General features: G+C 42.3%; 1 protein-coding gene across 3 annotated transcripts in view; it reads right to left on the bottom strand.

Moving 5' to 3' along the window:
- ABCC9 (ATP binding cassette subfamily C member 9) overlaps positions 1–15,526 on the bottom strand; it is a 117,174-nt gene that overhangs the window by 37,433 nt on the left and 64,215 nt on the right. For 2 of the 3 annotated variants that reach the window (XM_054036842.1, XM_054036832.1), the window contains exons 19-26: positions 14,361–14,399; positions 12,007–12,108; positions 9,935–10,019; positions 8,638–8,718; positions 5,930–6,067; positions 5,215–5,340; positions 3,914–4,010; positions 888–1,129 (exon numbers count right to left, since the gene is read on the bottom strand). In XM_054036842.1, coding sequence (XP_053892817.1) covers positions 888–1,129; positions 3,914–4,010; positions 5,215–5,340; positions 5,930–6,067; positions 8,638–8,718; positions 9,935–10,019; positions 12,007–12,108; positions 14,361–14,399 — 910 coding nt within the window. The remainder of the gene's footprint in view (positions 1–887; positions 1,130–3,913; positions 4,011–5,214; positions 5,341–5,929; positions 6,068–8,637; positions 8,719–9,934; positions 10,020–12,006; positions 12,109–14,360; positions 14,400–15,526) is intronic. The other variant, XM_054036849.1, reaches the window with a different exon arrangement.

The raw sequence follows: 15,526 nt of genomic DNA, 5'->3' as shown, positions 1-15,526 counted from the left end.
CAATCCTGCAATTCACTATATTTGGGTGCAGCAGATTTTTAGACTGGAGATTAATTTGGGGGCCTAATTTGTCTCAGGAAGAGGCATAATGAATCAAGTTCACTGCAGCTACTAAAGGTGAGTATGCTGCAATGTCTTGAGCTGAGGATGGTCAGCACTTTGCAGGACTGGGCCCAAGGCTTGTGAATTAGACAGGTGAACTAGTTTGGATAAATGCAAAGGTCCCCAAAACTCAGACTCAAGTAGAACAGAACGTTTCAGGAATTAAGTTTGGATAACTTCAGAAAGAAAAAAAACAATGTTAATTTCAAGCTCCACTGAAAATCAGAGGGGCAGCTCCTCAGATGGTCTCATGGGGCTATAATAACTTAGACCAGCTAAGGATCTGCCCTCTGGATTCTGGCTGGATATGAGAGGTACTGGAAATCTCATGAGAAAACTTTTACTACGTTTTCATAAGCATCTGAACTTTGGGATACTTCTCCAACCTGAACCACTGCCAGATCCTATTTAAACGGCAAAACTTTGGGTTAATTTCTCTGTTAGCATTAATGGAAACTGCTGGGTGATCAGCACTTTTGAAAATCTGGGTATTAATTTAGGTTGCTAAATGTGGATATAGGGGCATATTAGGCTCCAATTGTTGAAAATTTGGGCCCAAAGTTCTTCTAACCTCAAACAAGTTTTAGTTTCAGTTTGACCTTTGGATTAAGGTTTAGATTGTTTTTTAAATTAGATTAACCATTTCACCCATCTTATTTAACAATTGATGTTATAGTACCTATATTAGCTACATTCCCAATCTAACTGGTTACTAGGTTAACAGAGGGTTATTTTTCAATTATTTGAGAACATTTTTGTCTGACAAGCTTTAAGTTATGGCCAACCTTGTTTTCACGATTACGTTCTATGGAATCCCCGGTTTTATTCTCCATGGATGTCCATCTTGCCAGCCAGTAATCTATGGCTACAATGACTGAGTGTTTCAAGAGCTTGGAGAAAATCATCAGAAACAGTAAGAAAAATCCTCCAGAGGTAAGATATCTCCAGCAAGTTCTCCACGGCATCTTTGTTCTAAGCCGCATTACTGTTGACATGTTATCATCATCATCTTCCTCCTCTTCTTCCTCTGTAATTCAGAGATTTGACCAAATCAGTTAGATTTTATTCAGTACCACACTGACAATCATTCACGTTTTGACTTGAGATGGTTGACATTTTTTGAATGTTGACATTTGGGTGATAATTTGACAGTTTTAATTAGAAAACAGCAACACTTTTTGATATGTTTTATTACTTTTCCTTCTTTTCTTCCACCAGCTCTACAGCTTGTTAACATTTTTTGAATTTTTGAAAATTAGAAAAGGGGAAATGCCCTCACAAAATCATGATTTTTCCTTCCCTTTTAGTTGACCAGCTCTAGTTTTGTTAATAATCCTTAAGGGCAGGATGACCTATGTTATTCACATAGCTGGAGTCAATGTAGCCTAGGTCAACTTACTGTGGTATCTACACCGCACTGGGATGACAGGAGAAATTCTCCTGTTGACTTACCTTACATTTCTCGTTTCGGTGGAGTGCTGGAGTCAACAGAAGAGCGATCTGTGGTCGATTTAGTGGCTCTTCACTACACTTGCTAAATTGACCCCCGCTGGATCAAGTGTCGATCCATGGTAAGTGTAGACATGCCCTCAGTAACTCATATCTTCAGTATGGAATGCATTCATAGAGATCAGACTAGTTTTAGGATTTCCAAAAGCTTTTCTGGTGTGTTCAGCTTGTCTTTACATTATCAGATCGAGAGTGAGGCTCTTATGGGTTGTTTGAGAAGCTACAGACAACTTTGCCAAGCATTCCATATAGAAGAGTTGTCTCGTGTTGCTTAGCAAGGCTCTGCCTTAACATTACCTGCAGGGCCGGCGCCAGGCACCAGCTAAAAAAGCAGGTGCTTGGGGTGGCCAATACCAAGGGGCAGCACTCCAGCTGCTACTGGGGCGGCATGTCCGGGTCTTCGGTGGCAATTTGGCAGCGGGTCCCTCAGTCCCTCTCGGAGTGGAGCGGCGCGATCGCGCTGCTGCGGCTTTTTTTTTTTTTTCTCCACGATTGGGGCGGCAGAAAACCTGGAGCCGGCCCTGGTTACCTGCAATCACTATAAGCTTTATCTTCATAGAAGAGGACACTATCATGTGTAACCACATCACATTGCAACATAAGGTGACAGTTGTGCTCTGTTGTAACATGCTTATGTATCACAATATGCTGCTGTGAAAATATTGCATTGTGGAGATTTAACTCTGAGATGCAACAAGAGTATTGAAGCTCACAGTACTACTGTGCACACTTGAGGGGAACGTAGACCTGGAGTCTTCTGACAGAACTTTCCTTTGACTTGACAGCCCTGAACTGACAGTCTCCAAAGTACTTTAGTAATTCTGAATATTATGGAGAGTCACTAATTGATCTGAAGTTGAAATTTCATGTGTGCTGAGGTACAAAGAGTTTAAATACTTTCCCAAGATCACAAAATGAGTGACTGTCAGAACCAAGATAATAAGGAACTAGAGCACAATGTCCTGTTAAATGTTACCCTTGAAGTTATTGATATGTATTTTACCACCTTAACCAAGTGTTTTGTCTAAGAATTTTGGAGTTGTTGGATGCTGGTGTTCTGTTGGCATGTATAGTCATGTTCCCGCAGGGCCTTCAATCCCTATTCTTTTTAACTTACTGAAGGAAGACGATATCTGTACCCAAGTTACAGGACTGGCCTACTGACATGGCATTACTGCTATATCCCAGAACTAGAAGTGTGGGAAGACCTGGGGTTTTCTGCCCTCAAGACTACTGGAGACTGTACATGTTAAAGAAGTGCATGTTCAACCTCTGGAGAAAAGCAGTGGAAGGTATCACTAAACCACCAAGTCATTCTGTCATCATGAGCCTTGGAAAATACCCTATATCCCTCAAGTAGCATAGCCAGATGAAACAGTCTACAGCCCCACAAACAGAACTTATTAATTAGATAGTCAATCCAGTCAATAACTCTGCCAGTCAGTGAGAGTCCTTGGAGTAAATCAGTATTCCACTAAGTTTATGAAGCATTCAGTTAATCCCTTTATCTCTCTGGCACCATCTCACTGGCTGCCAGAACTGAATATTCCCCTGAGGGGCTCCCCAACATCCCAGCCAGGAGTGTTCTTGATAGGTCCTGTTGCCAGTAGCCTATAACCCCGCAGGTAACTTTACACGTGATTCTGATTTGGATTCCTGCCTCCAAAAATGTAGAAATTTGTGGAAACAAAAACGTAACTTGGCTGTCGGGGCCACAAATACCTAGACAGATCCAGATTTAAAAATAGCAGCCTAGGCTCCATCTCTAATTTAAAAAAAATCATGTTCTTCTTTAAAAGGATGTGCAAATAACTACAGGCTATGTCAAAGGAGCCCATGGTGGGGGTATCTCAATAGGCAGAATCGGTGGGGGCATTCATAACTATGTGACATAATTGGAGCTAGAAGGCTAGATTCTCAGCTGGTGTAAAACTGCATAACATCAATGACTTCCATTGAGCTACATCACTAGCTGAGGCTCTGGCCCAGAATTTCTCAATATCTTTTTTTTTCCATTTCTCTCTTACTATCTCCAGAAAATGCTGCATAGTAAATCTCTAACTAGCTCTCCTCTAGCCTTATTCCTGCACATTGTTTGCAAAACTCCATGAAGAATCCATTCAACAGCTCTAATTCTAAATAGCTCAAAGTATTGGACTTTTACTCTTATTGCCCAAAGGAGTAAATGTCATCAACATCTTTATATCTTGTTGCCAAGAAAATGTAGCAATATATTAAGAATGTGGATACATGTGAATGATGCATGTTTATAGTCTACCCAGTGTGAAAAGATATAATGTACCTTCATCCTCATCCTCCAGTTGTGCTTTGGATTCTCTTGGGTACATTGCTCTTCTGAGAGTTTTTCTTTCCAAAGTAGTTTGGTCAGTTTCCATATCCTGTAACATTACATTAACTTGAGAGCCCAACCTACTGTGAGTGCCATCATTTTAGTCTAAGAAAGGTGATGCCAGAGACAATGGAATTACCTAGGGAGGTGGTGGAGTCTCCTTCCTTGGAGGTTTTTAAGGCCCGGCTTGACAAAGCCCTGGCTGGGATGATTTAGCTGGGAATTGGTCCTGCTTTGAGCAGGGGGTTGGACTAGATGACCTCTTGAGGTCCCTTCCAACCCTGATATTCTATGATTCTATGATTCTATGGAAGCTCATTTGCATCTGAATCCACCAGAAAAGCAAATTGAGGGGAGAATGAGGAAGACAGGATGGCATCAGCTTCCTGGAGCACAAGCAGCAGGGGAGAAAACATTACCTGGGGATATACTTCAAAAGAATATATTTCAAAGGTTTAGTGGACTATAAAAAGAAGGGGAGAGAACCTTTTATCACTTAAGGGACAAAAGAGGGCAGCGCTCTTGAAATCTGTGAAAGGCGGATCCTTCAGCCATATAGGTTGAAGATGCTATGAAATTGCCTCAGAACAGTATTGTAATCTGTTAAATTTGAGACTCTAGAAAGCATGTTTTACTTCCGTTTTATTTGTAACCATTTCTGTCTCTATTACTCTTGCTTAGTATCACTTAAATCTATGCGCTTTATTAATAAATGTATGCTTACTTTTACTATAAACATCTCAGTGCTGTGTATTAAGGTGAAGAATGTGTCCTCAGCTGGGTTAACATGTTAGTGTGTGTGTAGTGTCTCTTTGGAGACAGCAGACTTAATAATTTGTGTGAGAGTCCACTGAGAGCACTGGACACTGCAAGGAGACATCTCTGGGGAACTCGGGAACTGGGGTTCACTAAATGTTACCTGCAAAGCAAGGATTAGACTGGCCAAACCTTGAGGAGTTTGCTGGTGAGGTGGACAGACTGGTATGGCAGGGAGCTGACACAGTTTAAGCTCCAGCAAAGCTCTCTCTTACTAAGGCAGAGAGGTAACACAGAAGCCTGTGTTTCTGGTCTCCTTGAAGAGCCCAGACGACCAAGTCACTGAGCTCAAAATCCTCCCACGAGGTCTACTGATGTGCAGAATTCTACCCATCAATCAACCTGAGAGGAGAATTTCACCCTAAATCCATCAAACATGGATCAACATTCAAGATGCAATACTTTGCTACAATGCACCCTGGTCCCACTGTCATTACCTTTTCTAATTCTTGGTCTTGGCGATTCATCAGAGTTTTCCAGTGCTCATACAGTTCAACATCTTTGGTCTGGATGTCCTTCAATGTCCCTTCTCTGAGCACATAACCATCCTTCATAGCTATGATCTAGAAAGAAGGATTATCAATAGGTCTACTCAACAACGTGATATAATCACTGCATTTGGGACTATGCAGCAGATCTCAATGTGAATGAGCTCTAACTCAAAACTGGGCTAATTTCAGTGTTCATTGTACCCAATGGCTGCACATTTTATCAATAGCTTTTAAAAGTTATTTTGTCAACATATATCTTACAATGAAACTATTATAGGAAGTAGTTATTTGTGGACATAAAGAAAGAGGACAAGGTATAATTAATAACAATAGAATAATTGTTTGTATAGCACATTTCAATCAAAGATCGTAAGCAGCTCTGATTGATAAGCTGTGTGCCAATTACTTGTCCATGGTTAAATGGAAGTAAAGTTCAAATAAAATGCTTTTTACTCCATACCAGTCAGTGTTCAGACCTACAAGTGGAATATAGGGGTAGGCGCTCCATGCCCACTTCAAGAGCAGATGGTGGGATGGCTCTTAGCAGAACAATCTTTTAAGCACTATAGATCTGCCTTCAACTATATCCCCACCAAGGGCCCATGGAGGTGACCATAGTCCTTACAATGTGACAAACTGGCAAGTGGTGGCTCCCTCTTACCCAGTCCGCATGTGGCAGATATTGTAATTTATGTGTCACCAGAATAAGTGTTCTTTTGTCTTCCTGGAGGAACTTCAAGATACCTTCCTGCATCAAGTGATCACTTAAGTGAATGTCCAGTGCAGAGAATGGATCATCCTGCAATTGGATAAAAGAAAAATTGGGGCAGAGGGGTAGGTGTGACATTACACCCCATATTCTTCATAGAAATATGGTTATGATATGAATATGGCATAACTAAGATATACTTTATGCAAGATGCCTCATGTAAGGTATCATCGGAAAGGTTATAACTTACTGAATGTGATTATCCAATTTATATGCATGTATCATTTCTGTATCTAAAATTAGGAATATTGACTATGTAGAATTACAACTGCGTGTGTACTTGGGAGGAACGCCCACCAGACAGCAGGCAATCCTCCTGAATGACCCATTAAAGAAGGACAATAGAACTCTGATGATGCTAATCTCCCACCTTCCCGAGGTGCTTCCTGGGATGCTGCATTTGACACTACAAAGTCAGGTGATAACGTCACCTGATGAAAAATACTCCCTTGGACACTGCTGGTACTTTTCCACTGTAGGGGGTGGGGATAAAACAACAAATCCTTTTTAAGGGCTGGGAAGGGGGTTGATCTGGGTTCTCTCCTCCATTGCCTACCCAATAAGGACTGCTGAAAAAACCTGAAGGGACAAGAAACTAACCTGAAGGGAAAGGCAGGGATGAGTCCAGACTGAGACAGGGTTCTAGTCTGTAAGAAGAAATAACTGGAACTCTGAGCTACAGAAACTCTGCATCCTGCCTAATTCAACATTTAGGGTGAGAAATTCCATTTTGTAACCTGTTTCTTTAGTGAATCCAGCTTAGTTTGCGTGTTTTGTTTGATTTGTTTAGTAATCTGTTTTGTTCTGTTTGCTATCCCTCATCATTACTTAAAATCTGTCTTTTGTAGTTAATAAACTTATTTCTTGTTTATAACATTACTCAGTTTGTGCAATTCATATCTTGCTGGGGATGGGGGGGGGGAAGGGAGGGCAAGAAGCTGTGCATATATCTCTTCACACTGAGGGACAGGGAAAATTTTTTTGAGCTTGGGCTGTGCAGATTTTTCTATACAGCACAAGACAATATACCTTTGGGCCTACACTCCAAGGGAGGGGGGCACCTGAGTGCTGGGGCAAGTCCCTTAAGCTGAGTCTTCCTAGAGCTGATCTCAGTGTCTGTGTCTTTCTGCAGCTGGGTGTGGTCCTGCCTGTGTGTGTGCTAGAGGAGGTTTAAGAGCCTGGCTCAGCAAGACAGGGAAAAGGGGGCCCAGCCTGGCGGAAGAGGCCGGCTCAGTGGTATCCCAGTACATTAGGTGGCACCTTAAAGGGGGGCAACCCATCACAGTATGTACCAGAGTTTATTTATTTTGTTCTTTTAAATATTTAACCTATTCTAAAAAAGCAAACAGCTGTAATTACTAAAGTGCTATCTATTGCCCCAATGCTAATCTTTACCATCTTTAGTGAGAGGGCAAAAGTGGAAAACAATAAGAAAGATCAAACCTTTACTCTTAAGCCTGTAGTAAATCACTCAGATTCTCCTTGTGACTTTTTGGTTTCCCCTCTGGGGCACCTGGCATTGGCTACTGTCAGAAGACAAGTATCAGGGGGTAGCCGTGTTAGTCTGTATCTACAAAAACAACAAGGAGTCTGGTGGCACCTTAGAGACTAACAGATTTATTAGGGCATAAGCTTTCGTGAGTAAAAACCTCACTTCTTCGGATGCATCCGAAGAAGTGAGGTTTTTACTCACGAAAGCTTATGCCCTAATAAATCTGTTAGTCTCTAAGGTGCCACCAGACTCCTTGTTGTTTTTGTCAGAAGACAGGATACTGGGCTGGATAGATCTTTGGTCTGACCCAGTATGGCCGTTAAATGCTTATGTTCTATTTCTGAGTCAATTTAGTGCTGGTCCCAGATTGACAGTCATGGAAACTAGAGATGGTCCTGAACTGGAACAACAGATTTGGAACCCTCCCCCCAAATTTGGGGAAATTCAGATCCAAACCTGACTCATTAATATATCTGTACTTCCACCTGGAGAGAGTACCTGTAAGGAAGAGAGTGTAGATCAGACTCCAGTCCTTAGCCTCTCTCCACTGACTCTACCAGCAAGGATGACAATTGTGTTGGCAAGTTTTTTATGTGAACACTTGTCCTCTAAGAACTAAGATGAGTCCACCAATTTATTTTGCTTAGGACTCAAACAGCCATCACATGTGTGATGACTTTCAGAAATCGTCAGCAGAGACTGAATTGGGACTAGTAGCAGAGATTGAATTGGGACTAGTAACAGAGACGTGAAAGGCCCTGGATCCCATTGCTAAACCCGAAGTCCATTTATTCCCCACAAAAGGCTAAATTGTGATACCCTGACTCTTCAAAAAGTCCCATTGATTTCAGTGGGATGATGTGTGGTACTCAGTGTGAGTATGGGTATAAGAATCCTGTCCCAATCTTTTTATACTGAACTACAGGGCCCTCTTTCACCAGTCTCCTAATATGTTCTGCTACAGCTTCTGGTCATTGTTTATTTGTTCTTTTTTCTGTCTCTGCATTCTGGATTCAAAATTAAATATAGGTCCCTGTAGGAAAGCTAAATATAAGGGCAACATTTTATTGTGAAGTTTGCATACTTCGTATTTTAAAAAAAATCGTACCAAGAAGACGATGTTGGTGTTTTGATAGAGTGCTCGAGCTACGCAGATTCTCTGTCGTTGGCCGCCACTTAAGTTAATCCCCTAGTGAATATAACAGGTCATAAAAATGTGTCTTTTGAATAAACAAAATGATTTGTGTATGACAAGACATTGAAAGATGGCAAGTTTTTTTTTAAACCACCCAAAGAAGTTTCCTTAGAATTTTTCAAAGTGTTGGATATAAGGTTAGTCCTGTTGGTAAACGAATACAGTCAGTGTATAACCTCCTGAGAAAGAAACTGTTATTATTAGTGCAATTTCATATAAACTCATCACAAATAACTTAGAATGTATAAAGTTCTTCTCCTAGCAGAGGAGGACTGGTTTTGGCTGGGAAAACATGCAAGACTGTGATCAAAAGAGCCTTCTGAATAGCTGCAGGGGACAACAGCCCCTCTCCACTCCACCCCCTCTACTCCGGTAGATTTAAAAGAATTAAAAAATAAAAATCATGATGCAGATATTTAAAAGGTGTTTTATAGGAAAACTGATTTTTTTCAATTAGTTTAATAATATTTAAGTTTACAGTATCAATATAAGAGCTTGGAAGCAAAAATCCCACTGGATTAAGGTCAGTGGCACAGATCTTGACTTTTTTCCTGTGCTCCTGAGTACAATGTAGACACAGGACTTCATTCTTGTTTACACTAAGAGCCACTTGGCCCCATTCTAGCCGTGTGAAGGGGCTTAGATTGTGGATAAATTACATTTACACCCATTTTAAAGCCCCCTTTCCCTTCCAGAGTGGTGTAGAGCGGCCACAGTATAAATGAGAATCAGGATCACAGTGTAAAATGAAGACGGTGGAGTTATATCAGGAGTGAATCCTTCCCCTTGTTTTTCTTGAGTCTGCACAATATTAGTCTCCTAAGTGACTTCATTTTCCATGATGTATCATAAAAAGAATGCCGGGGCTCCACGGCACTTACGGAAAGAATAAACACACAGGGCCAGATTCTGGTCTGGGACGCCAACAGAGTTACTCAGATTTATACCTGGATACCTAAGATTTGATTCTAGGCTAAGGTGCCTCAGGGAGTACATGATAATGCTGACTAGCATGAGAGTAGCTGGATTCTTAGATTGCTAGGTTTCATGAATATCTATGATGGCGTATAAGTTAATGTGGAATTATAATAAATATTAATAAATACAACTATTACGAATGTTTACCAGGCTTGCAGCTCAATACAATCTAGAAATGTGATACCCATCACACAAACCAGGCTGTCATACAAACGTCCACCTCTTTATTTACCCTTTCTCCAATTTCGGTCTGATCGCCAAATGGTAATAGGTCAATGTCCGGCTGCAGAGAGCATGCATCCGTAACAGCTTTGTATCTGCAGAGAAAAAAAAAAAACGATTATTCTTATGGAAAGACAATCAAACTGGATGAAACAAAAACCTCCTTCCAAAACTCAGACTTAATCTATTGGTGAAGTTCAAAAGAGTTTACCTAACTTTAAAAGGAACTCAAGCGAAGCCTTTACAAAAAGCCATTTTTATTAGTGACTTCAATGAAGCTAAGCTAATTTACATCAGCTGAGATTCTGGTCCCTGAATTTGTGGATGCTTATCTGTATTTTGTGTGATCTGCCCATCACTAATTGCTATCAAGTGAATTGAGTGGCATATCATAGGAAAGGAATATAATTTATTTTTAATAACTTAAAGCAAAGTGCGTGTTGCCAGTAAAAATGCCTAGAATTTAGCAATTTGTTTTCCTAAAATCAAGTCACTTTTCCCACTACATTTGTTGGTTGATTATTTAAATGAACATAAAAAGTAAGTGTTGGGTAAGGGTAGTCAGAACCAGGCACAAAAGAGCTGTGTTTTGACTTTCAGTACCCTGTATTTCCAGTGAAGTCCCAATTATCACTGACTTGAGATAGGCACAAAGCAGGTAGGCCTGTCTTCAGCACAGTAATATCAAATTGTATGGTGTTTTGTAATGTGGTGCTCTGATATCCACTAGACCAGGACTGGATTAAGGCATGGACGCAATAGGACCATGCCTATGTCCCCTGCTCCAGAGTCATATGATGACATCAGAACCTCAGCTTAATTTCAAAAATAGAAAACACTTCTGGTCTCCACAGTTTCCAAGTAAAGCTTGTGAATAGGCCCCAAGTGTAACAGATGCCGTGATATTTGTCTAAGGCCTGGTCTATGTTACAGACTTATGTCAGTATAACTGCATTGCTCAGGAGCGACATAGTTATACCGACCTGAGCAACGTAGTTATACCGACCTAACCCTTGGTGTAGTCAACTCTATATTGACCGGAGAGCTTCTCCCGCTGACATAGCTACCACCTCCTGGGGAGGTGGAATACTGACGCCGACCAGAGAAGCTCTCCCACCAGCGTAGGTAGCATCTTCACAAAGTGCTACAGCAGTGCAGCTGCGCCACTGCAATGCTGTATGTGTAGACAAGCTCTGAGTCTGCAGACAGCCCCCAACAGGCAAAAGGAGCAACAGCCAGTTAGAGCCAAAGAGAAAGCCCCAGACCTGCGGCCAGCGCAGAGTAGTCCTGCTGTTCAGGGAGGGGCCACCCTTCCTCTTCTTGGTTGGGGGAAGAGGTCCTGTTGCTTTTCCCACTACTGCTCCATGTCTACTCACTGCTGGGATGGTGGCTGTGGGGAGCATCCAGGTTGGGTGTGCCTCAAAGTTGGCTTAATCTGTCCCCGTACGTGGCAGTAACCTCAGACCATTAAGCTACTTTCTCTCGGGACCCAGATGAATAAGCAGCCGCTTCTCTGAAGCAGGAACCCTCTACACCTAACAGCCAGACTATGGCTTTCACCCACTGGTCCACATTGAGGGCAGTGCTGAACTGCAGTCCCCTATGAGGAGCAATGGAGGCACAATCCCTCCCTGATCTCCTCAGTACACAGTGGGAGCACGTAAGCTGCAATGTGCCTTTGGCCAGCCAACTCCAGAAAAACTTACAAAGGGAGCACTTCCTGTGTCCTCAGAACAGGAACTGTCATTCTCCCTGGCCCTTACAAGGGGTGATTTCCCTGCTATGCAAGACCCAGGAACAATAATATATAATAATGGACTTAGAAGCTGAGAGCCCATTCTACCTCCCTTTCTTCCCCACCCACCCTCCCTATACTTCTTGCTAGCTCGATACCTCAGCAGTTCCCATTGTTACAGTCCACTCCTGGGAGTGAAAATGTCAGTAATTGCCTCCTATGTCCTCTCCCTTCAGTGACTTTAGGGTCTTTTACACCTCTTTCTCCACCTCTTTGCTCCCCTCCTCATCTGGCATGGAGGGAATCTAGCCCTTAGGTTTCATAACACTAAGGAAATTGATAATTACCTCTGTTTGTTAAAAGGACTCCCAAAGATAATGTTTTCCTCCACTGTAGCATTCAACAGCCAAGGCTTCTGTGCTGCATAAGCCACAGAATATCTGTTTCTACTGGAAAAATTAAAACAACACCAAAATAGATGATCTTGAAGTGTCTTATGAACAGAGTTAACAATATGCATTAAAAAAGAACGAAGGTGAAGGTAAGGTACTATAAAAGGAACTGTAACAAAAGAAAAGACAAAAGCTTTAAAGGAAGAGGTTACATCAGAGAAGCATCCACTCTCTGTCCTGAAGTTAAAGGTCTATGTTCCAGGGTGTACTACTTAGACACTGATTTAAATGGCTTATTACTGGGCCAGAGATGGTATATGGAATTTAAGTCCAATAGCAAATTACAAATGTCTAAAACCACCATTCCATCCATTGTTAAATTATGAGTAAATTAAAAGAATAGAAAATGTACCAGGGAGGAATAGTGTTTTCTAACATCAAAACCAGCTACTTGGAAAATAGTGTATAAAATGGATGTTTTCAACCCATTTGCCTCATTGTCTTTTAGTATGTTTGTTATTTTAAACTACCATGTGCTTGCAATACAATTTTTCAGCAGATGCTATTTTTCTTATATGTAGGGCCATGTTAACATTGTAATGGATTGAAATTATACACTAAAGTAGAACAACGCTGTACTAATTCAGAAGGCCTGTTAAGTAAATATAATGCATACTTTGAAATGTGCCTCAATATATAGTGAAATATATAGTATGTGACTACTTTGCTCTTTACTCTAACTGTTTTGTTTATGTATTCTGGCAGATACGATTATGCGATATCAGCCACCTTTCTGAGACTTCTGCAATACTTAGGCAAGCAGATGTGAACTGAGTGATGAAATGTCAATCTTAATTATCATTGTCTTCATGTATGTTTCTTCAGATTACATCCTTACCATTAATTTAACACAGTAGGTGTCTGTGGTTTGCTATAGAGAGAGAGGGCGCTATGGTATTGGTTAGAAATATTGGTTAGAAGCATTCAGCATCATCCCATAACTTGTAGAAGACCCAGAAATCTACTCAACTATGTTAATATTTCTCCTTAGGTTATCAGGTATCAGATAACACAGTGGTTCCCAACCACAAGTATGTGTGCAACTACTGGTATAGTACTTCTGCCATTTGTGCTAGGTATTGTGACAAAGTTCCTCCTCTGTCTTGGTGGGTCCTGCGCTTATTGGCGGATTTTCTTGCCTCAGAGATTCACCATGTGGGTTGGGGAACAGCCCAGAGACCTTCCCCTCTGGAAGAACCCACAGTCCAGGTCAATTGGGAGGTTTGGGGGGGAATTCGGGCCCGCCCTCTACTCCGGGTTCCAGCCCAGGGCCCTGTGGACTGCAGTTGTCTATAGTGCCTCCTGTAACAGCTGCATGACAGCTACAACTCCCTGGGCTACGTCCCCATGGCCTCCTCCAAACACCTTCCTCCTGGTGTCTGACAACACTTGTGCTCCTCAGTCCTCCAGCAGCACACCCTCTCACTCTCAGCTCCTTGCGCCTCTTGCTCCCAGCTCCTCACACTCACACCACAAACTGAAGTGAGCTCCTTTTTAAAGCCCAGGTGACCTGAATAGCCTGCCTTAATTGCTTATAGCAGTTTCTTCTTAATTGGCTTCAGGTGTCCTAATTAGCCTGCCTGCCTTAACTGGTTCTAGCAGGTTCCTGATTATTCTAGTGCAGCCCCTGCTCTGGTCACTCAGGGAACAGAAAACTACTCATCCAGTGACCAGTATATTTGCCCTCTACCAGACTCCTGTACCCCACTGGTCTGGGTCTGTCACAGTATTTTTTGGCTACATCTCCAAAGAGACTTGAATAGGAACAATACTGGCCCCTTAATGATGAGCTTCCACTTAATGTTGCCATCCACCCCGCATTTACTGTGTGCGCAACTGTGAGACTAGGATATGGAGCAGCACAGGATTCACTGCTGGTTACAGAACATACAAGCAAATGGGAGGCTGCAGGCTTCAGCATCACAGCGTGACATCTGTGGGCCCCATCCTGCAGGATGCTGAGTGCCCTAAACTCCCAGTGATGTCAACGAAAGTTGAGAGCACTTAACACTTTGCAGGAAAGGCTTGGCGCCTCTCATGGGCAGGCATTTAAATAGGTGTACTGGCATATGCCTAAAAAAGATTGGGAACCACTGCATTTAACAAAACTGCCAGTTAATCTTCCAGAAAGTTATCACCAATGTAGTGAGGAAACAAGGAAATGACTGAAAAATACAAAGATGGAGGTTCAAGGAGATTCCGAGGAAGCAAATGATTCTGATCAAATACACTGCAAATGGAAATAATACCTTCTGGTTGCTTCACAAGAAGGATCAGTTTCATTTATGCTGTAAGTTATGGTAAATGATGTTTAGTATTCAGGAAATAGTTAAACTAACTTTTTATGTGCACATTTCACATATGGGAAAAATAGGTTAGGTACACATTTGAATGGCTGAATTCATCCATTGTTTTTTCTTTTAAAGGGCAAATAGGCAAAATCTAATTAGTATAGCCAATGATTTCATTTAATAGCTACATTAGTGACATGTAGGAGGGAATTTCCTATTGTGCCCTTATTACATACCTGTATAGGATAATCACTGAATTCATGCAGTTAAGTGTAATTAGAACATTACTTTAAAAACTATCATTGTCGTTTAATGCCTATTAAAGTAAAGGACTAATATCCCTCACTTGGAACACAGAGAAGGTTGGCGAGCACTGTATAGGCGCAGAGTTTCTAATCTGCGGAGGGGTGCTCCCCCCGGCTCTGCCCAAGCCCCGCCCCCACTCCACCCCTTCCCCCAAGTCCCCACCATGCCCTGCTTCTTCCCACCCCCACTCCGTCCCTGCCCCACCTCTTCTCCAACCAGTTCCACCCCCTCCCCCGAGCATGCTACGCCCTCACTCCTCCCCCGCCCCGGCGCCTCCTGACACCGCCAAACAGCTGATCCGCGGAAGGCGGTAGGCGCTGATCTGCGGGGCCCGCCGGTGGGCAGGAGGTGCTGGGTGGAGGGGAAGGTTCTGCTAGTGGGGCTGCCAGTGGGTGCTCAGCATCCACCATGTTTTCCCCGTGGGTGCTCCAGCCCCAGAGCACCCATGGAGTTGGCGCCTAGGGAGCACTGTGTAAGCTTCCCCACACAGGTTGGTCAATGTACTGCAAAACACTTGCTGCTCTTCTAGCCCTGAGAGTCCCATGAAAAAATGGCAAACTACGTCAGATTGCATGTGTGGTTCTGAGATGTGCACAAATGGGCTGTGTGCTGAAATCACTAAACTCATTTTCAGTCATGAGACAGTTTAGGTTTTGAACACAGCTCAGTAGAGATAAAATGCTGCTGTATTAGTCCACTGACTCCACCACCACCTGTCCCCTTCTGCACAGCCCAAATTCTCTAATGAACATTTTTATATGGTAGATTTTTAAGGGCATCCAACAGCAATCATGAGGTATACGACTTAACAGCTCTCC

Source organism: Malaclemys terrapin, chromosome 1 (assembly GCF_027887155.1).
Source record: "Malaclemys terrapin pileata isolate rMalTer1 chromosome 1, rMalTer1.hap1, whole genome shotgun sequence".
In the NCBI taxonomy this organism is placed as follows: Eukaryota; Metazoa; Chordata; order Testudines; family Emydidae; genus Malaclemys; species Malaclemys terrapin.
Note: the sequence above shows the minus strand (reverse complement) of the source record. Positions and strands in the feature narration are given on the sequence as shown.